Source organism: Ambystoma mexicanum, chromosome 1p (genome assembly GCF_040938575.1).
Source record: "Ambystoma mexicanum isolate Mex_15411 chromosome 1p, UKY_AmexF1_1, whole genome shotgun sequence".
Classification (NCBI taxonomy): domain Eukaryota; kingdom Metazoa; phylum Chordata; class Amphibia; order Caudata; family Ambystomatidae; genus Ambystoma; species Ambystoma mexicanum.
Window position 1 is genome coordinate 1,038,562,901 of NC_090921.1, and position 22,001 is coordinate 1,038,584,901.

At 46.3% G+C, this 22,001-nt stretch overlaps 1 protein-coding gene across 5 annotated transcripts in view; it reads right to left on the minus strand.

Moving 5' to 3' along the window:
- WDR59 (WD repeat domain 59) overlaps positions 1–22,001 on the minus strand; it is a 1,538,892-nt gene that overhangs the window by 201,078 nt on the left and 1,315,813 nt on the right. For all 5 annotated transcript variants that reach the window (XM_069604207.1, XM_069604197.1, XM_069604168.1 and 2 more), the window contains one exon: positions 17,325–17,437. In XM_069604207.1, the coding sequence (XP_069460308.1) occupies positions 17,325–17,437 (113 nt within the window). The remainder of the gene's footprint in view (positions 1–17,324; positions 17,438–22,001) is intronic.

Sequence of the window (22,001 nt, forward strand, 5' to 3'; positions counted from 1 at the left end):
CCCCTTCCTAGAAGCGATCAGTGGTCATTTCGATATTTAAGAAGGGGGACAGAAGTGGCCTTATAAATTACCAACCAATATTGACCTTTCATATATGCTAGAATGGCGTATGTTAGTTCTTCGACCTGCATTCAAACACTATTCTTATTGGGTGTTGAATTTGTACTTTGACTTGACTGCATTTAAACAAACTGTATGTTTTCTGCATTAGCACTCTTGTACCATTCAATCACTTGTTGGTGCGCTTATCAGAATGCCCCAAGGTCCCCTGTTGCTTTGGGCAAACTTCACTGGCTTTTCCCAGCATCTCCAATGTTTGCGCTTCTGCTGTGTGGTGTCTTTACCCGCCTTCTAGTTTGGAGTGTGCGATCATTCCTCCAACATCCTGCGCAGCTCAGCAGTCACACACAAGCTTTTCTTCTCGGCCCGGTCCGTCAGGCGGGCCCACCTCCAGGAGCACCTACACATCTCCTGGCGGCTCGACGGCTATTGAAGCTATTGAACACAGACTCCTCCAATGAAATCACAACATACCTGTCAGTTGTCTCTTCACGTGTCATCCACCTTCATATTGATATGATATGGCATTTATAACGCACCTATACACAAGTGTTTCAAGGTGCGACGAGGCAAGGGAGGGGGAACAGAGGGAAGACAGAGGCAACGATCTTACTAGGCCAGGTGATATTGAGACTGTGCAAGTACAGGGGAGGGGGAAAGTGTGTGGGCAATGGGGAGAGGGCAGTGCAGTACATAGGAACAGTAATAAATAGAATAAATAAAAGTAATAAGTAAAAGTGCGTCCAGCTTGTGGTAAGTGCAGACATCAAGTGTTAAGAGCTGGTGGGGACTGTACGGATACAGAAACAGCCCCCAAGTGCAGGGGTTGCCTGGGAGGCAGTGCAGGTATGCATCTGGCAGGGAGGGGACCTGGGCCCGAGATCAGATGGTAGCCAGGTGACCAGTGCAGTTTCTATTTCAGGCAGGAGATTAGCAGGGGAGAGGAGAAGAGAAAGCAGAAGCAAAGAGGAAGGTCTTGAGGTGCTTCCATAACCGGAGATGGTTCTCCTCAAGTTTCAGAGAGGCTGTTCCAGAAGGAGGCCCTAGCAGAAGAAAGAGATCTACCACCAAGTCGTTGCTTGGAGAAGCGACTGACCCTGAGGGAGTTGGAGGCGGAGGAGCAGAGAGCTTGGGAAGGAAGATATTTACGAAGAGAGAGTTGAAGGTATTGAGGCCCCAGGCCCCAGAAGGCCTTATGGAGAATGCACAGGGTTTTGAAGTTAATCCTCGCCGCCACTGGGAGTCAATGCAGAGATATCTGTCCTTGAGAGATACGTTCTGTGGGCTTGAGGCCAAGGACAAGTCTCGCAGTCCTGCTTTGGATGAGTTGCAGAGAGTAGAGGCAGGCAGATTTAGAAAGAGGATGTTGCAGTAGTCCAGCCTAGAGAGAACCAGAGCTCTGGAGACAGTGATCTTCTGGGGGAAGGAGAGGAAAGGAAGAATACCTCTGAGGAGGTGCAGCTGGTAGTATGACTTCTTAGAGACGTTAGAGATGTGAAGATAGAAGGAGAGTGTGGAGTTGAAGATGACCCCAAGGTTTTTAGCCTCACAAGTGGGAGCAGGAAGAGGGCCAAACGAGGTTGGGCAGAGAGTGACGGGAAAGGAGGGAGCAGGTGTGCCGATGAGGAAAATCTTGGTCTTACTGGCATTAAGGCAGAGATCATTGGTGACACACCACTCCTGGATAGAAGACAGACAGTCAGAGATGAGAGAAGGAGAAGAGGTGGCAGAAGGGAACCTGAAAATGGGTTGAGTGTCATCCGCATAGCACTGATAGTTGGGGCAGAGAGCCGCAATGCAGTGGGCAAGAAGTGCCAGGTATTGGTTGAACAGCCAGGGAGAGAGGTTAGACCCCTGGGGAACACCACAGGTGGAGATAGAGGAAAGGAAGGACCCAAGTTGGACCTGTGAGGGTCGATAGGAGAGGAAATAAGTCAGCCAAGCCAGGGCCTGATCTGTGATGCCCAGGTTATCACAGAGACAGATGAGCAGGATGGCATGGTTGACCGTGTCAAAGGCAGAAGAGAGATCAAGTAAAATGAGGACACAGGGGGTATTGCAATCAAGGTTGGAGAGCATGTCTCCACAGATGTTCAGGAGAGCAGTTTCCATGCTTCTGGCAGCTCTGAAGCCAGATTGATGGTCATGGAGACAACCACCCCCAGTGTCAGGTAGCGGCTGCTGTCACCTGGCCACATGGGAAGAGGTCTCCATCTGTGAGGACTCCCTCGGATTCAAAACATGCCCCAGCGTAGCGTCAATGTTCGTCATCAATGCCTCTGAAGTCAGCTTCATGCTTCTAGAGGCCACCTCGTTACAGTTCTTTGGTAATCCCTTTTACTGTTGGTTTGCATGTTTCTTTGGTTCTTGTCGCCTCAGTCTTATCTGATCTTACAGATGAGATAATGGAAACCTCTCAATAACACACAGTAATAGTTTCAGGTTGAGAGGGAGAAGGAGTTAATAGGGCCATGGCTTCTGGAAACTAGGGTTTAGAGAGGTCTTTCACGGGACGCTAGTCGCTATCCCCATGAGGGGAGTCTCTCCTATGAGGTCCTCCTGCTTTTTACCAGCCCTATGGAGACTATTGGGTAGTGATCTAGCCTCAAAGGGAAGGGCCCCCCTCTGCAGAGAAGTGACGCAATCCCGTGAATCATCTCATACCCTTACCCTAATGTATTCACCTCCCCATCTTCCTCTATGGGAAATCGAGATAGGAAGACTACATTCCCCCCTTCTTTACCCTTCGTATGTTCGACAAAAAACAAAAGGGTTGGAGGTTGGAAAACAAATGCATGATGTGGTGATTAGTATCCTTCCTCAAGCTAAGCCACGCCAAGGGAGAATGATCAGTTACCAACTAGACAATATCGTAAATATACTACAGCCCACTTGATGGCAAGGGCTTCCAGCTCGATAGTGGCATAGTTTTTTTTTCTCAAGAAAGAGCTTACTGCTGACATATAGAACGGTATGGTCTACCCCATCATATTCTTGGGAAAGAGCAACCCGTCCGTCTAATATGAATTCCTTGTTGAAATTAGGAACTTTCAGCACAATTTTTGGGGCTCAGCATTTTTTCAATGTATCCTTCAGACAAGATGCTATAGTAAAATATCTAGGGATAAATCATCTATAATACCCTGCGAGTCCCGAAAATGCCTCAAGAACTCTCTTTGCCTTAGGGGGAGGCGTTTCTCAGACTGCCTGACTTTCTCTAGTTGGGGTTGTACTAGGCCATTCCCCACAAAGAACCCAAGATACTTCATGGCCGACTCAGCCAGATGGCTCTTTTTAGGGTTGGCTGTTAGTCTGGCTTGACTCAGGGTCCTTATGACCTCATACAGATGGAAAAGGTGTTCCTCCCAGGTTTTGCTGTGGATCAATTCATCGTCCAGGTATGCACCGCAGAAATGTGAAAAGGGCCACAATACCTTGTCCATCAGCGCCTGAAACCTTGCTGGGGCCGCATGAAGTCCGAACAGGAGGATTTTAAATACACTGCAGCCAACCTTGCCTCTCTAATATAGCCCCTTTGGACATGTCTTTGACGCCTGTTTCCACTACATACACTGCAATATTAATGGCATGGTTGGATGCATCTTCCCCTTCATTCAATATGTCAAGAGCTTCTTGACGCTCATCATCCGGAAGATGTTCTAGTAAGGCTGCTATTCAGGGCCACTTTTCTCTGTCATACCTCTCCATGATGGCAAAGGCATCCTTTCCTCTGGTAGCCCCTGTGCGCAGGACCACCTTTCCAAAGGCATTGCCTTCCTGCTATGGTTGTCAGGCGGAAAAGAGAACTTTGCTGAAGGATTGATAGAATGTCTCTTTGCCTCTGCACCACTGACTCTTCTCTGGGCTGGCCAGTGAGGCATTTTAGAGCATTTGTACAGCTGACCTTTAAGGGGGGGCTCAGAGAAAGTATTTGCATAATCAACATGCCCTCCTCCCACACATGGTCCAGAATTGCAATGGAGAAGAAAATACTTTTGTTTCTTGTTAATCTATAGGTTTTGTTTCGTGTTAATCTATAGGTTTTGTTTCTTGTTAATCTATAGGTTTAAGTCCAAAGAAACTGAGGTTTGGACATCATTGTGTAGAAGGCTTCTATCTCATCAGGTCGGTGAGCACTTTGTCGGATAATCAGGTAAGTCTTCCTTAGGCTCTTGATCTTCATCCCAGTCATTGTTTGCATGAGAAGAATCTGTGTCACAAGGATCCTGTTCTGAATCTGTCCAGGCAGTTCTCCCTCTTCTTGTTCCAATAGCACCATGGGTTTCTTTTCTGGAGAGTACAGTGACAGGGCAAACATTGTTTAGGTCGAAGGCATTCGTAGGGATTTGTAAGTGGTCCAACTTGGCCTATCTTTCAAGAGGTGTTTATGATCTTTGGTCAAGAGGTACTGAGACTTTGACATGCAACTTTCACCACAGAAGCCACTATAGGTTCTCCCATAAAGGAGGAGGGCTTGAGAGCGGCAACTGTTTTCTCGGTTTCTACTTACGGTGTATGGTTAAGTGAACCCACCTTTCGACTATTTAAAAGTTGGAACTTGTAACGCTCACCTGATTCTCGCAGAGGCGCCGGTCTTGACTGGGCGACTAACGTATCTTCAAAGGTGATGTGTAGCACCCGGTTGGCTCTTTGGGCTGGATCTCTGTGCACTGTATGCCTGACGTGTAGAGTAAGATGTCTGCAGATAGAAAATATGGGGTTAATGAACTGGGGTTATTGGGGTGTCCCTATCTCTTTCCTCTTCTCCTCTCCTGTAGACCCCCAAAGGTTAACGCTCTCACCTTAGGTAAGTGAATGCCGAGCTCTCCATCTGCCTCGGGGCAGGGTGCTGTAACCAGTTTCTTCACTGGATAGGTAGCGCAGGCCTCTTGACTTCAGAGGACTGCTGTCCGTCGTTTACTGCACGAACGGTAAGTTTCGAGTCATTCAAATGTCTTTAAAGTCTTTAGTAATGATGTCTCTTGTTTTGCAGGGTTCCGGCGATGGCGGATGACAGGCTGAAGTGAGTTGAAGATGGAGCCCGTGTGATGAATAGAAGCGCCTGGAAGCACGTAAGTAAGCGCTTGTTGCCTGCTTCACGATGCGCTCTAACTGTCCTTTTATTTTGCAGGTACGAGTTCGGAGCGGCTGCAGGGTGCCGGAATACCCACTGGATTAGATGTGGAAAGGAGTAATGGCACGTGAGTATTAAAGTTCCCCAATGTCTTTAAACGCACCTTGTTTTGTCTTTCAGATGCGGGATGCAGCGCAGAAGGCCTCCGGAGCGTGCGAAGAGATGGTAAGCTTTTGTCTTTCAGATGCCAGAATGCAGTGTGAAGACCTCCGGAGCACACGAAGCGTAGGTAAGCCTTTGCCTTTCAGATGCCGGAATGCTAACCTGTTCTTTCTTGTCTTTATAGGTGTTGCTGAAGACTGGATTCAGGATGGTAAGCCTTTTTCCTTAGGCCCAGGACCGGATGCAGAAGACACGATGAGCGTTCTGCTGCAGAGGTTGCAGAATAACGCAAAGCAAGATTCATCCACCGGGTGTGGTTTAAATAGCCTCCTGTAGTGCTTAGGTGTCTCCTTCCACAGCCACGCCTAAGTAAGAAAAGAGTTCCTGGTAAGAAAAGAGTTCCTGCCTTCCAGAAGAGTTCCAGTGTTCTGAATCTAGGGAGTGGCTCCAGCCCCACCCAACAGGAAAAGTAGTTCCAAACAGAAGAGGATCAGAGGCTCAACTGGCAGGCAAGTAAGCAGCATGGTCTGCTGCAGGTAAGTCCACCCAAGCATTATGAGCCCGGCGCTTCCAGCGCTGGGACTGGGCATATTTATGAGCCTGGTGCCACTGGCGCCAGGACTGGGTCCAAAAGGTCCCAATTGGGACTGGTTGGCACTCGGAACCTGGGTTATGGATCTGCTTCCAAGGGCGTTGGGAAAACCCTGACCTTTTGGAAGCAGAGATCATGACAGAACTGATGTCCGGGTAGAAGAAGTAGGAGTGTCTAATTTTAATGTAATTTTAAGCATATTTTCTTTTAAGAATTTTGCATACTCTGTGCTTTTATCTTTGGAGGGAGTGATCATTGTTGGGCGAAGGAATTTTAATGAATGACTAGTTGTTTCAAATAGCATTTTGGAATCGTTTTTGGAAGCATCTATTAGGCATTTGAGAAAGCCACCTTTGCAGAGTAGAAACATTTCCTGAATTGTTTTAGCAGGTTGGTTAGCTTTTTATGGAGTTTGTTGCAAGATCCTTGCAGTGGCCTTCAAATATTATCTTTTGGTTTTTTAGATGCATTGAAAGGAAAGCGCTGATCTTTTCATTGTTTTTCTTTAGAGGAGAGTGGTGCTGCCATGGTAGATGGTCAGGATATTTTTCTCGGAATCTTTGTCAATTTTTGGCAAGAACACTGCCAGCTGGTTTTCAAATGTTACTTTTTAAATCTGTTCCCACATTTGCGGTTTCCTGGTTATACTGTGTGATTTTGCGTCTCAAAGATGAATGAGAAAGAGATTTTTAGATGATCCAACCAATCTCCACCAATAGGGTCTGCGACCTGGATGTTTACTAGGTTGGAAATTACAAGATCAAGTATGTAGCACTTCTTAGGGGTTTGTTTTGAGCACTGTTGTGATGCATCACTTTTAATGGGGAAGTCAGCAAACATTCTGCCTATATTGTCTAAGTTATCACCTCAATTCAATCACCCAAATTCAAATGTAAGTCTCCTCGAAGATATTTTCCATGGATTCATTCAGGTAAGCAGTTATGTAGTCTATGCATTGCTCTACAAAAAGTGTGATGGGTTGGAGTCGAGCATATTGATTTTTGTATACTGAGCAAAGGAGTACAAGTAAAGGGCAAACAATAGTGGGGACAATGGCTAGCCCTGCCTAGTGCCTTGTATGTTTGCATATTCATTAGATTGTGAGATATTAGTATAAATCGAAGCTAGGAGGGCTTTGTGAAGTAATTGAGCACAACAAATAAATCAACATGGAAAACTTACTTCATCCACCACTAAGCACATCAATGGCCATTTCATGTGGTCAAAGGCCTTCTACACATTAACAAAACTCAATGCCAAAGAAGAGCCTTTACTGACTAATACATCTAGAACTATAGCTGGCAAATTGGTGTGTTAAATGGTATCAATATAAACCACCTACCCATATTGATCAAGATGTACTTAAGCTGTCACCACAGATTACACTTTGTGAGCTCAAACTTTGATAGAAAATCTTACCTAAGGTTATTCTTTTTTGGAACAACTGTGATGTGAGTTGTATTCTAGCTCTTGGAGTCAAGCCCATAACAGCTAATTCCCTAATAACCTGGCTAAACACAGAATCTAAGCATGTGTGAAACCTACAAAATACATATTCAGTTTTCTCATCATCTCTTGCCATTTCACCTGCAATAGTCCCAAAATTACTTCCATGTCTTTAGACTCTGATATTTAAAGAGTAAGAGTATCCTCCAAATCTGTCTGCAACAATTTCAACCCTAAAGAATATTGAAACCGATTGAGATCATTAGCTACATAGAATACTTTCTCAGTGTATAGTTCTTTGCAATATTGATAAAACAGATCATTGGTGGCACAGGACATTTTGGTACAAACCCGTACCATAGACTCACTGCACTCCTAATTGAGAGCCTTCAGATTTTTTTAAAACCGAAATAGATTTTTCCATCTTCTGGTAGCTTTAATTTGGTTTGTATTTATAATAATTTGTATAAGATTTCAGACCAGGTATCTAATTCAGAATTTAGTGCAAATGTAGTGTCTCCATTTTCTTTCAATTCCCTTTGACTTGATTATGCTGATTGCATCTTTTTGATTTTCAACCGATGGATTACATCACCAGGAAGCATTAATTGCATGACTAACCAGTTCAGGTGGTGCTATGTCATTGTTTTATTGAATGAAATCAGGTAGTCTAGCTTCCACCTCTAAGCAAAAACAATGCAAATTAAACAATTCCTGATCTTTGGATAAAGTATAGGCAAAACATTGGCTAGTTTGTGACTTGCGCATAGCAGATCAAAGGCGGCTGTGACATTTATTTACCTATTTATACTTTCCTAATAAAAGCTTAGGTGCGTAATTAAAATTGCTTCATAAATGACCCCCGTAAGCATGAAGTCAGGGTGCAGGCTATGCCAATTGGAATAATCCCCGGGCAGCAGAGAAAGACGTTTTTTCTTTGTCGAGGGGTTAAATGCAACCTGCCAATAGCCCTTCCTCAATATCAGTCGTGGCGATATAGACAGCTGGTCCCAGTTTGTCAATTAGATCAATCCTAGGCATAGAAAAATTGTGAAACTGGGAGATAGCGTACAGCTTTCTAAAGTCTATACAGACCCTCCACGACTGATCTGGTTTGGCAACTAGGACTATTGGTTGAGGACCACAGGTTTTCTGTCTGCTCAATTATATCCACCTCCAACATTTTCTCCACTTCCTGAAGATTATTGCCTTTCGTACCTCAGAGATCCTATAAGGTTTCAAATGAACTATATTCCCAGGAGGGGTGAGAATGAAATGCATATAATCCCGAACTCTCCCTTACTCATTTTTAAAGACATCTGGAAACTGGTCTAACAAATCCTGGATGTCTTGTTGTTGGGGTGTTAAATCAGCATGCACCCCTGGCCAGTAGAAGCGGAGAATGTTGTAATCCCCAAATGTCCCGATGTTAAATGGGCATGGGCCATTTCTAGAACTATCAGTCTGTGGCTACGGGGAACCACCAGCTGGGTTCTAGATACTCCTTCAGGCATCATATCACTTTGACATAAGAGCCCCTGTTTGAGAAAAAATAAAGGCCCCCTTGTGTTCTACCTTCACACTTTGACATTACTTTTGCAAAAGCTTCCATCAGAATTGCGTCATTGCGCTGTGCAAAAGCCAAATCTGCAATGATCTCGGTCTCATCAGCTACCGGTCTAGATGTCTCTGCAGCAGTCGAGTCATCTTTTGTTTCTACAGGTCTTGATCTTTCTGGGATGTTCATGTCCGCTTCCCCAAAACCATTGGTGCCCTCTGAGGTTCCTGCTCTTCAACTTCGAGGGGTTTGGGAAAAACAGCACACTCCAAAATCCCTTGTGCCATTTGTTCACATGTTCTTACACAATATGTTTGCTTCCCACTTTTATGATATGAAGTAGGATCTTTATGTCTCCCCGATAGTCTCGGTCTATCACACCTGCCATTACATCTAGACCATGTTTCCAAGCCAACCCTGTCTTGGACACCAACCGGATGTACGTGCCTTTTGGGGGAGACACAATTATCCACGTGGGAATTAATTGCCGTTCTCCTGCCTCAATGGTAATGTCAATTCTGCTGGGACGGTTGAAACCAATCGATTCGGAGTGGCAATAGTTGAGCTGGGGGGTCTAGCACTCAACTCACTAAATTTAAAGTGTCCCCAATGTATATCAGTTGGGCAGGATCCCACTCCAGACACCATATGTGGCGTGATGGAGTAAGGAGGCTGATGAGGCGTTATCATTTTGGCTATAGACTTTTATTCAAGTAAATAAAATAACCTGCCTTCCCAATTCATAGAGGGGGGTTTCCCTACCTCAACACTTAATAATTCGGGTGCTTGTCAGGATTCAAGTCAAAAACCAAAAAACTATCCTCTGTCCAAACCAACTACTCTATTCCTACCACTAAGAAATAAAGAAATAAACCACAAAGGATACAATGAACTTATTATCAAAGCCACCTGCAAGGGGGGGCGCTGCTGAGCAGCAACTGTGTGTGATGGCTGCCTGACCGCGAGGCTCCTCACTCAGAGAAAATCCTGGTAAATGATATCCTGCATTCTGCCCGCTGATTCCAGGATGAATGACAGGGGAAGGCGCCATTAAGTTTGCATCAGCTTTTTGATCGTGGCAGTGACCACGTTCTGTTGGAATCCTGCGGTGGCCTCCCTGCTGCAGCTGGTACACGCTCTAATTCGCAGCAGGTTCCAGCCGAGCACTTACTCTTGCTCTCCCACCCCAGTGCCAGTGGGCGGTGCTGAGGGACTTGTGGCATCAGCGGTGGAGCTAAGGTCAGATCCCCGACACAATCCTTGGCTTGCATACCAGCAGGGAGGCTGCCGGGAGGGGGCAGCTGACATTCTGCTGAGCTCTGGTGGCTGGGCATGCTTTGGCTTGCCCCAAGCCCATTTGATCTCTCCTGGAGCAAGCGGGATATGCCACACACTATTTCCTAGCATTCATCTCGCTGCATGCCTGGAGCGGCTAGGGGCTGCATTTCTTTCCTGATCAGCTCCCTATGGACCTGGAATTGCAGTGGTTGTTTTACCCTTCTTCTAAACTATGCCAGCTCACGCATTATTCAATTGATATTGACACCACGCCTTAAACAGGGGGCCTGTTATATGTGAATGAAAAGGGGTGGGGGACTGCTGATCCTTTCTTTAGTGGAGTTGAAATACTGCACCTATTTACCATAGCGCTTGAATGCTGGTCCTGGTTGTGGATGGCGGACTGGGCCTGAGGAGTCTGGAAGTCGTCAAGCTGGTGTGGTGGGGTGTCCTGGTGAGTGTGCCTATTGAGCGTCCCTTGCTTCTGGAAGATCTGGCTGGTGGCACACCAAACTGAGTGCATTACGTATTGGAGAATCAGTAAGGGGGCTGCTAAAAAGCATTGGTCGATTGAATCCTTTGCTTGCACTCTGAGCATGTGAGTGCCTGCCAAACCTACCACAGATATTGCACCTGAGGGCACAATGGCGGTGCCTGCGTGGATGGAACCCCTAATGACAGCAATGCAATCTGGATTTGCCTCTGTTAACACCAAGCTGGACGAGATAGTCACCAACATTAGCTCCTTGATGGATAAGGAGAGTGGGAGCATTATAGAGACAGAGACGAGGATAGGGAAACTTGAAGATCTAGTCCCCTCTCATTATCAGCTATTGAAATAGGTAACAAAAGAATCTTCTGCCGGCACAGCAAAGTGCGAGGCCTTTGAGTTGCGATCTCACCGAAATAACATACGCATTGTGGGGGTTCCGGAGGTGGTGGGGAGGGGGTCCATGGAGCAATTTGTTGAGGATCATTTGAAGACATTGTTTAAGGGGGCAGACTTTTCAGCACACTTACTCGTAGAGCACACGCATCGGGCGCTGGTGCCCAATCCCAAGCCTGGGACTGAGCGGAGCAACATCATTGCGCGGCTATTAAATTACAGAGACAGGGATCATATACTGCGCCTGTCTAGAGAAAAAGGCTTACTACAATTAGAATCCAGCAGTGCCCAGATTTTTCTGCCGGGGTCCAGGCTGCCAGCCGATCCTATGACCCTGTCAAGCGGCTGCTACAGAAGCGACAGATCCAATATGCCATCCTTTTTCCATCTAAACTGTGTATTATACATGGCGGCAGGGCGCATTTCTTTGAGACTCCGGGGGATGCTCTACAGTATATTGAGGCCTCCATCCCCCGCCCCTGTCTGTGCGATTGGCCTCAAGCAATACATGGACAATGGCTCCTGCATTGGTGCTGCACGTGGGAGAAGCTACCTTTCAACTTTGGTATGGTTTCAATCCATACTATTAGTCTGTCTGAGAGCATTGGTATGATTTGGTGTATTGGTTCTTTATTGGCCCGGCTCTGGTCGGCCCAATGGGCTTCTGAATTTATCTCAAATCTGTATTGAGTGGTCCTCTTATGTTGTGTTGAGTTGCTGCTCGCACTGGTTTCCTTGAAGTTTCAACATGGGATAGTTATGGGGTGACACTGTCTGATTGGGATGGACTGTGCGGGTGGGGGAGGAGGGTGGGAGAGTAAAAGTTACAATTTTGACAGGCAGAGTGGCTAAGGTATCATGGCAGCGTGACGTAGTGTGGGGTGTCCGGTAGGACGAGATTATGGTGCATGGCGAGCCCCGACACTGGGGTGGACTGGGGAAATCAGTCACTTTCTTCACATGGAATGTAAGGGGAATGAATAATCCAATCAAAGCTTGGAAACTGTTGGCCTACATTACTGTGCATCAGCATAAGATTCTTATGCTACAAGAGACCCATGCGCTGGGGGGTGCCCATGAGGCATACACCTCATGATGGGGTAGTCACATGTATTATACTAACTATTCTTCTCAGGCTAGAGGTGTCCTCACCCTTATCCACTGCTCAGTCCCTTTTCCGGTCACAAGTAGTGAAGTTGATCCACTGGGCCGATACGTGATAGGGGCAGCTCTATGATAAAAGTGGGTCTCATTATCACCTATGGCCCCAACACTGAAGACCCTGGCTTTTTACAGCTCTATTTTCTTTTTAAATACCCGCCTGATCTACTTCTACCCCCCCTTATATGTGAAGAGGATTTCAATACCATCCTTAATGATGTCCTGATAGGTCCTCTGTATCACCTTGGGTGGGGTCCGCCAGTGCGAGCTCACTGCTTCATATCATGAAGCAGTTGCAATTTACTGATGCTTGGTGTTGTTTGCAACCTGGGGTTAGAGAGTATACTTATTATTCAACTGTGGATAACACAATGTCCCGAATAGACTATTGGTTTGTATCTGCTGCATTGGTTCCTAAAGTTAGAAGGTGTGAGTTCCTGCCGCGGACGCAGTCTGACCATTCCCCGGTAGTGCTGTCCATGCTCCTGCAGCCACAACCGCAACCTCGACCCATGTGGCGGATGTCATCATCAATGTTGATGGACCCTGGGTTGATGACTACTCCCCATGATAAATCGAGGACTTTGTCAACATTAAAACTGGTTCTGTTTCTCGATATTCTGTGGTGTGGGATGTATTTAAGGTTTGGGAACCCTTAAATTGGTTAGGATTCAGCTGGGTGAAGTCGAGAGGCAGCTTACATAGCTTGAAAACTAACATGTTAGATCCCATGGCAGAGCACTCCTGGGCGTGATTAATGGGAACATGAAGTTTCAGGACCTCACCGACAAGGAGGTTAAGTACATGGTAAAACCAGTGCGGGCTATTGCTTACAGGGAGGCAGAAGGACCTGGGAGAACATTGGCCCGAGTGGTCAGGGTAAAACATGAAGCACAGATTATTGCTGGTTTTTGTGGTCCTCCTGGAGAGGTGGTTGTCACCAGCGATGGAGTTAATAGGGTATTTAAAGAATACTAGGCTGAGCTGTATGTCAATGCTGATGAGTGTCCTGCTGTTGCCTTGGAGGAATACTTGTCTGGCACAGAGCTCCCAGTGCTTCCCCTGGAAGGTAGGCTGGCCCTAGATACTCCAATAACGACCTAAGTGGTGTGTGAGGCTATAGCAGCATTAGCAAAGGCGCCTGGGTCAGATGGTATTTGTGTTGAGTTTTATAAGGAGTTTAAACTGACGTTGGCACCTCAGTTACTGCTGGTTTGGGAGGAAGCATGGAGACTGGGGAGTTACTGCCCTCCCTTTGGGAGGCCATGATTTCTGTCCTACTGAAGCCCAATAAGCCACCGGCGGACGTTGCGTTTTATAGACCTTTGTCTTAATGTTGATGCAAAGGTTTTCGCTAAGATACTTTCCTCCCGGCTGCATTCCTACATGGCCCGCCTGGTGCATTCCGATCAGTGAGTGTTGACACCCAGTCGCTCCACAGCGCTGAATCTCAGGCAGCTGTTCCGCATAATGTCTCAGATCAATCAGTTAGCCAGGGCGGTGGCTGCCTCCCTGGATGCTGAGAAAGCTTTTGATTTAGTATTGTGGTAAACACTGTTTATGGTTCTGCTGCGCTATCATTTTGAACAGTATTTTATAAATTGTGTTTGCCTGCTATATGCAGGGCCCATAGCTAGGGTTCGCAATAACCGCAACATCTTGCAGCTGTTGCAGCTGGAGAGGGTCAAGGATGCAGGGATGTCCGCTGTCCCCCCTGCTTTTTGCGCTTACTACTGAGCCCCTGGCTGCACGCATAAGACTATTGCATGGTCATAGGGATATCCCTATATTGGGCACCCTGCAGGTAATTTCCTTATACACTGATACACTTTTGTATGTCCGAGACCCACAGGCTAACCTGTGCCCCATGATGGACACAGTTAACAAGTTTGCCAATTACTCAGGATACAGGATTAATAGGTCCAAATCTGTGCTTTTCCCGCTTGTGGATGCTACAATCATCCCACCCGATTTAATGGGGTTTAAATGGGTTCTGGTGTGATTTAAGTATTTGGGCATCGTAATATCGAGGTCACAAAAGTCCTTGTATGTAGATAACCATGCAGAGTATTTACAGGCACCTGTGGCCAAGATAAAAATTTCGTCCATGCTCTCATTGTCTTTGTATGGTAGACTTTCGGTGCTTACAATTATTGTTCCCACCAAAGTCATTTACTTCTTCTGTAATGTCCCAATATGGCCAGGGAGAGAGTTTGTTACAAGATTACAGTCCCTTTAGCTGGAATTTATTTGGGGAGGCGGGATGGCTGGGATTAGCTGGGAGCAGCTGGTAGAGCCGTACGCGCAAGGGGATTGGATGCGCCAGATTTCGAGCTCCATTATCTGGTGGCACAGGCGCACTTTGTCTGATATTGGTGTAAGGCGGTTCATGTCACTCTAGAACAATATAGGGCAGCCCCCACCGACCTGCAATCTGTACGGTATGTAGATTCATGTTCGTTTGATCCTGTGCGTACTACAGTGAATGCTTGGGCCAGAATATACCGCAGGTTGGCTCTAACCATTCCTTATGATGGACGAGTCCCGCTATGGAACTACCCGGGTCTACTCCAAATTTACGACATGGTAATCCGTAAATCATGGGGGTGGTGTGGGGGAAAGGGGGCGGAGGAACAATTGACAATTAGGGACTTGTTTCCAGATGGGAGCTTTGTGATAGTCGAGGGCTTCCGAGCTAAACTGGGTGATTAGGTTTTGAAGTTATTGCATTATTATCGAATTCAGGCTGCTGCCTGGTGGCTGTGGCCCTCCTTCCCACGGGAGCCTGTGACACATGCCTGCATTATGGCAGTTACTGAATGAGGGGCGAATAGAATTGATTTCTAGGCAGGACAGGGATGTAGAAACAGGGCCAGTCAGAAGTGGGAGCGGGATATCGACACCAAAATCACAGACATACAATGAAGTTGGTGTTGTCTGCTGATTAAAGTAGTGTCTATGAATTCAGGATACCGACTTATACAGTTTAAAAAACTCAATCAACTACATTACTTCCCTGCTATAGTGGCTAAATTTTCCCCGAATGCGAGCTGGGGGTGCATGAAGTGTAGTTTTTCTCCTGCCAATTTCTAACATATGTTTTGGGAATGTCCTTTTGTCAGTGCGTACTGGCGTCAGGTCGCCGATATTTAGAATGCCATTATTGGAATCCCCCCCCCCCCCCCCGACAGGACTCAGTTAAAATATTTACTAGGTGATATTGTCAAGGTTGCAGTGGTTACCAGACGCTTCTTTAACTTGGCTTGTATCATATACAAGAAGTGTATCCTCAGGCATTGGAAGTTGGCAAGGGCTCCGACATGTGAGGAATGGCTGAGAGACTTGGTGAATACGAATGAGAGGGAGGAGGCATTTTTTGCTATGGTAACCCTGACCTAAAGCTATTTGGGCTCAGTTCTGTGCATATTTGGCCCGAAAGGGAAGTCCATCTGATGACTAATGGTAAATGTGCCAGATAAACATTGTAATAGAACTAATTTCCTGTATGATGTAATATATTATGGTCTGTGACACTGGTTAATGTACCAACCCAACTCATGTCATGCTGTTACTTGTACATGCTAATGTTTGAACATGCCATACGGTCGGTCTATGTTTTGCAATAAATAAAGTGAAAAACATAAATAAATAAAAGCCACCAGGAGAATGTCTCCCTTCTCCTGGTGAAACCATCCATTCTTAGGCTGACTTAACAACAGTCTCTTTCAATAGGATCTGATTTACAAAATACACTTAGACCAGGAGGATGGTCTCTCCTGGCCTATCTGGAAGAGGTTTGGAGACTGCTCCTTTGTACAAGTTTTTATAAGTCTCTTTATTTTCTCCCAAGGATTTGCAAACCACAGAGTTAAAGCTTTATCAACTCTTATTATTGCTGGTACTTTGTCAGGACCTTTCATATCTTGAATATTAAGGAGATTACACCCTGACAGTTGGTTTGTCCTTTTGGTATCTTTCACATGTGTTGCTTTTCCCACTGTGGGGAGGGAGTTCACTTTCCAGGAATACCCGACTCTTGATTCTCTGAGTATCACTGCTGTGATGAGGGAGATCAATTCAGAAGAATACTTGACTCTTGGTTCTCTGGGTATCACTACTTTAATGAGGGAGTTCACTCCCAAGGAATACTTGACTCTTTAGGCTCCCTGCACCCAACCCAGCTTTTTTACAGCTCTCGTAACCTGTATCTTCACCGAGGAGCGCTATTGGTTCTTCTCGGGGTCTCAACCCGCAGTTGGTTCTGCACACGTTCAGCAAGTATTCCTGCTTTCCTCTTATTTGGTCTATGCGGCTCCATGGACTCGTCGTTGCATCGGTCTCTGCGCTTTTTATGGACCACCCGGTCTACCTCTAAGAGGCCACTGCTGGATTCTTCCTGCATCTGAAGCAAGTAGGGCACATTTTTAGGGGGGGCTGTATCAGTGTTTAGCTTTTCCCTCCTGCCCTTGATGGGTTTCGCTATGGTTTCCTTGTCTGGGAAAGGATCATTTCATTTACCTGATCCACTCTGGGTTTTCCGGTTGGGCGAGAAGGGCATTGTGGGAGCTGTAGTCCATTTGAGGTTGGTTGTACCACAAAATGTTGGCGACTGGGCCCTCAGACAGGTTTGCTGAAATCCTACCTGGCTTAAGTAACCTGACTGGGTATTTTGCAAGGCTTACCCTCTACACTGTCTATAATCTTTCTTTCTGGATGCAGTTCAGGTTTCATTTCTATTCCTGAGAGGCATTATTCACTAATTAGCTAGGATGGGCACCCTGAGTCACTCAGCTCTTGGTCACCAGAGACAGTTAGGGAAGCATGTCACATTCTTTTGAATAAGCATTGTCGCCTTTATTTATGAGCATGTTGTTGCTCAATATGATAGCAGTTAATTTCTAGGCTTACATTAACTTCTCCCAACCTGAAAATGCATGTTTGTTACTAAGAAGAGATGATGTCACTACAAGAGAAACACAGAAACTATAAATTATTTCACTATCTGTGGATATATTTAATTAAATGAAAAGCATGGAATAAGGCCTGAAAACCATAATGATTAAGTTCAGAAATAGTAATTGGAATATATCAGATGGAGGAAACCTACAGAGATTCCAGTAGTTGCCTTCCAAATGGATGACGTGCCCATGGCGTCTCTTGATCCGGGTCTGACTTTGGATTGAGGCAAAGATCTGTGGCAACAGCTGCCAGTGACCAGACCTAAACAAGTAATACAAAAAATAGAGTTCAATGAGTGGGGGTTAAGTGACTGTGCCAGAAACACTGATGGTTATACGAAGTACTAGCGGCGTAGAACTGTCATCAACATCTTCATTTAAAAACAATTCATCAAACCGGTACAGTGGTTAATCATAGTGTCAGAATGAGGGTCAGAAAAATGGCATGAATACATGAAGAGTAAGGGAAAACAATCAAGGGGGTCCTGTAATAAGAAAGCATCCATCCTATCCCTCCGGCACAAGGCCCTGGGTATTTTGACTATTTTCCTGGTGACTTACTCAACATTTTCTTCTGATTTTCCACTTCTGAGGTTTTATTCGAGATTCAAATAACTGCTCAAGAAATCCAAAGACCCCCAGGATCACAGTACCCAGACATACGCAGGTGCCATGTGCACAAAATATGGCCTTTGTATGATTAGATTGGGGTAAAGCCTGCTGTACCACAGGAGTGATGGCTCCCTAGAACCCCGGTGTAAATCCACTACCAAGTCCAATGGTCAGAATTTGTTCCTATGTTAAGAGTGAGTGTGCCATGGCTATCTCCTGCCTTAATGAGTGAGGGCTGGTTCTGCAAGACGCGGATAGGACCCGTTTGTGAAGGCTGAGAGAAAGCCTAGGAAGAAGAGCGCAAAAGTTAGGTGTGTCAGTGCTAGGTGTCCTGGCTCGCACAATGGTATTATGTCCGAGTATTTTGGTGTCACTCTTAGGAGGGGAAAGACATGGTATTGAGGTAAAAGTGGTAGCACATCAGCAGACAAAAGTAAGTGTGCAAACCATACATGCTGAAAATATACTCTTCGTTTGGAAAGTCAAGCATTTAGAAATATCTACAGTCAAAGTAAGTACTTTAAAATATAGGCAAAGTGTGCATAAAACTGTAGTCTCTCTAAAATAGACAAACATCTTTAAGAACAGTAATACGCAATTTTCCAGGTCAGTAAAATGCATAAACTATTTCATGAGCCTTAAAAGTGTTATAAATGACTATGACCCCATAATAGAAGGGATCACATCAGATTTAAGGAGGTGGGGAAGGATGATCCTCTCCTGGTATGGCAGGATGACGGCGGTTAAAATGAATGTACTGCCACGGCTCCTGTACCTCTTCACGGCACTCCCAACTGGCGTCCCGCAGCAGACTTTCAGGGTGTTACAGAACTCCACCAGGGACTTTATTTGGCAGGGGAAAACCCCGAGGACCCGGAGGACTACGCTGACGCTGCCCAGGGAGGAGGGAGGGTTCGGTCTGCCGGACTTCGGCCTGTACTTTCGGGCGGCCCAGCTGAGAGTGCTCCTGGAGCACATGAAGGAGGGAATGGGGACATACTGGTCGTATCTGGAGGACATGGACACCCATCCCCTGAAGGTGCGAGACCTCCTGTGGGCCCCGCGGAGAGCGATCCCGGGACACCTGAGGGCCCACCCGACCTTGGGAGTCCTGTGGGACATCTGGAAGGAGGGCCCTCAGACGGCGCATCTCACTACATGGCCATCCCCGATGTCTTCCCTCTGGGGCCACCCCCTTAACCTGGGTAGCAAAGGGTTCAGATTCTCACAAACCTGGTCGGATAAAGGTCTGGAATGGGCGGGCCAGCTGTTCAGGGAAGGCGAATTCTTGCCCTATGAAGAACTGAGAGACACACTCGGCCAGGGTTCCCTATCCGTCTTTGAGTACCTCCGTTTGAAAGGTATATTGTGCGATCAGTCGTGGGGCACCAGTCTGAGTAGGCACCTAACCCCCTTCGAAAAGCTGATAGACACAGCGACCTCAAGGAAGGGGGCGGTTTCTAGCATATACAAAATCCTCAATACGTATGACCTCCAAGGAAGGAGATCCTTCCGCAAATTCTGGGAGGAGCTGGCAGGAGAGGAGATCTCAGAGGACTCCTGGTCGAGAATTTTCAAAATCGCCTTCCATGGGAACCTTTTCACGGCCGACATGGAACACAATTTTAAAGTTCTACAAGGGTGGCATAGGGACCCAGTGAAACTGTCGAAGATGTTCTCGGGGGTGTCCCCACTGTGTCCGAGGGGTTGTGGGCAGACGGGCTCCAGGAGCCATATGTGGTGGCACTGTCCAAAGGCTCAGGTGTACTGGGGGAAGGTGAGGGGCTGGATGGCGGAGGTAACAGAGGAACTCCCACCTCTCAACCCTCTGACGATGCTGTTGGGCCTCCCCCCGGAGGAAACGGAAGTTCACAGGTATCCGAGGATGTGGGAGACGATGTTGCGGGCGGGCAGGGTAGCCCTCGCACAAAAATGGAAAAGCCCGGAACCACCCTCCAAGGAAGAGTGGATGAAAAAGGTTAAAAACATGTTTATAATGGACAAACTGACTGCCATGGTGAACAACGATACTAGCACGTTCCTTACAAATTGGTATGGAATACAACAAACCTGGGGATGGGAGCTCCACTAATCCTTCCGACGAGAGATCTTGGCCCCAAAGGGGCACCCAGGAGGAGGTGGGCACTTCAGCAGTCGGGGAAGCCCAGTACCCGGGGCGAAATGGCTTCAGTCTGGACGGTATTAAGGGCATCAGCTACATCACACGCGGAGGGAGTTCCCACCGGGAGTCTCCCGACACAACAGACTGGGCTTGGCATTGGACAGGGGGGGTGGGTACATGTTGGGGTGCGGGGTGGGGGGGACAAGGGGAGACTGTTTTTTTTCTTTGTAAACCTGAATAATAAAAAATTGAAGTTTAAAAAAAAAAAAAGTGTTATAAATGCTCGTAAACGCAAACACGTTCTTCAAATATCTAAGTTAAGTAGTAAAAAGTAGAACAATGTTCCCAAAAACTGTCAACAACGAACTAAACATATAGTCAGTGTATTCTACCAGGTCAGTAAAACGTAGTATTTAAAAAGCGTTTAACATGGTTTAAAAGTGTGTTCATTTAGTTCAAAGGGGCCATGTTTGTAGGCAGCTCATAGTTATAATAAAAAGTGAAGTTTTACCTACAAGTCACAGGACTACAGCGAAAGCAACCATCCGTCTGAATCTAGTGGTGAGTGGACCTCACCAGAGGGAATCCATGCACAGGATAGATGACCCGAGGCCAAGGTAAGAAAGCTTGCAGAGTTGGAGCAGGAGTCTCCATTAGAGTAAGTTTCATGGTCAGAAAGGGGCTTAAAGTAGGGGTGCAAGCAGAGCCCCAGGATGACGAGTCTAGCAATTATTCCAAAATCCAAATCCGGAGAAGGTGACACAGGGTTTTGAAAGCATCGAAAAAGATGATGAGTCATGGGGACATGGGTAAGATTAGAGGCTGGGTTTTAGTATTGGCAGTGGTGCAGTTTCCTGGTACAGGTCAAGTAAGTCATGCCCTTGCAGATGGCCAGGTGAAGAAAATACAAGCGATTAACTCCTAAAAGCAACCCAGAAAGAGCTGGACACAACTGATGAAGCAGCAACAAGGAAATGCAATAGAAACCCTTTATAACAGATCACGAGTATGACCCAGTGGAGGCGAAGAACTTCAAGATAGGTATATTGATAAGGATAAGCTGCAAGGGTCCGAGCCAGGATGTCTCACAAAGGAGCAGATATGATAGAAGCACAGTGCCACCTTGAGTCCAACTAAGCAGCAGGGTTTTCCACATCAGTTCTGGTGAGTAGCATAGCTCCAGAAAGATTCAGAGGGGCCCCAAAGGCAGTGGGGGATGGTGATTCTTTCAATCTAGGGGTGTTTCCGTGACTGAGCATAGCTAGGGAGCCCAAATCAACCAATGGGGATAGGTGTTCCTCCAAAAGAACATTTGAAATGAATGGGTTAAAATGGCGCATTATACAATATGTATTGTGAAAAATTGGATAAAAAGTCACAATTTTCTGCGATAAATCCTGTGGAGTCATCACTAATCCCCAGCATAAAGTCCCCTCCAGTGTGGCTAGGGGAAGGTGGCCGATACCTGATCCTGACCCTGACCCTGGGGGTGGTATTCTGAGGGGGGATAACATGGGGACATATGGCTGTCGAATGGAAGTGATGGCTCTGACAGAAGAGGCATGGTATTCTTCCCTTTTCTATGGAAGACCCCTTGATATCCGACTTTCTAATGGCATGTTGTCATTTTTCAGAACCCTTTAATTTTAAGAACTTAAAACCTACTTCTGTTACAACATCTCAAACAGAACTTTATTCAGTCTTCACTGGTACATATAGCCTCTAAAACACATTTGACATCTGATGTTTGTGATGATTGTTACATAGAGAAACATTTTTCACTAGGTAACTTGGAGCAACATGAAAGTCCTTTGGACTCCCATTCCCAGAAAGCCTCGAGTACTGGGATGAAGAGAAGGAGCGGGGAGTTAATGCGGAGAAGACGCGCTCCTCGTGAATGGAGATGGTTCCATCCTCAAAGCAATAAGCAGGAGAGGGAGAGAGAGAGATTGCACTGTATTGTATTCGTTATTTATAGAGTGCCCTTTCCACATTTGTATGAACTCAATGCTCTTTGTGGTTGCAACGCCCTCGGTGACCATATTCCATGTGTGGGAGATTCTAAGAGTTAATTTAAAGATGTGTGTGCATT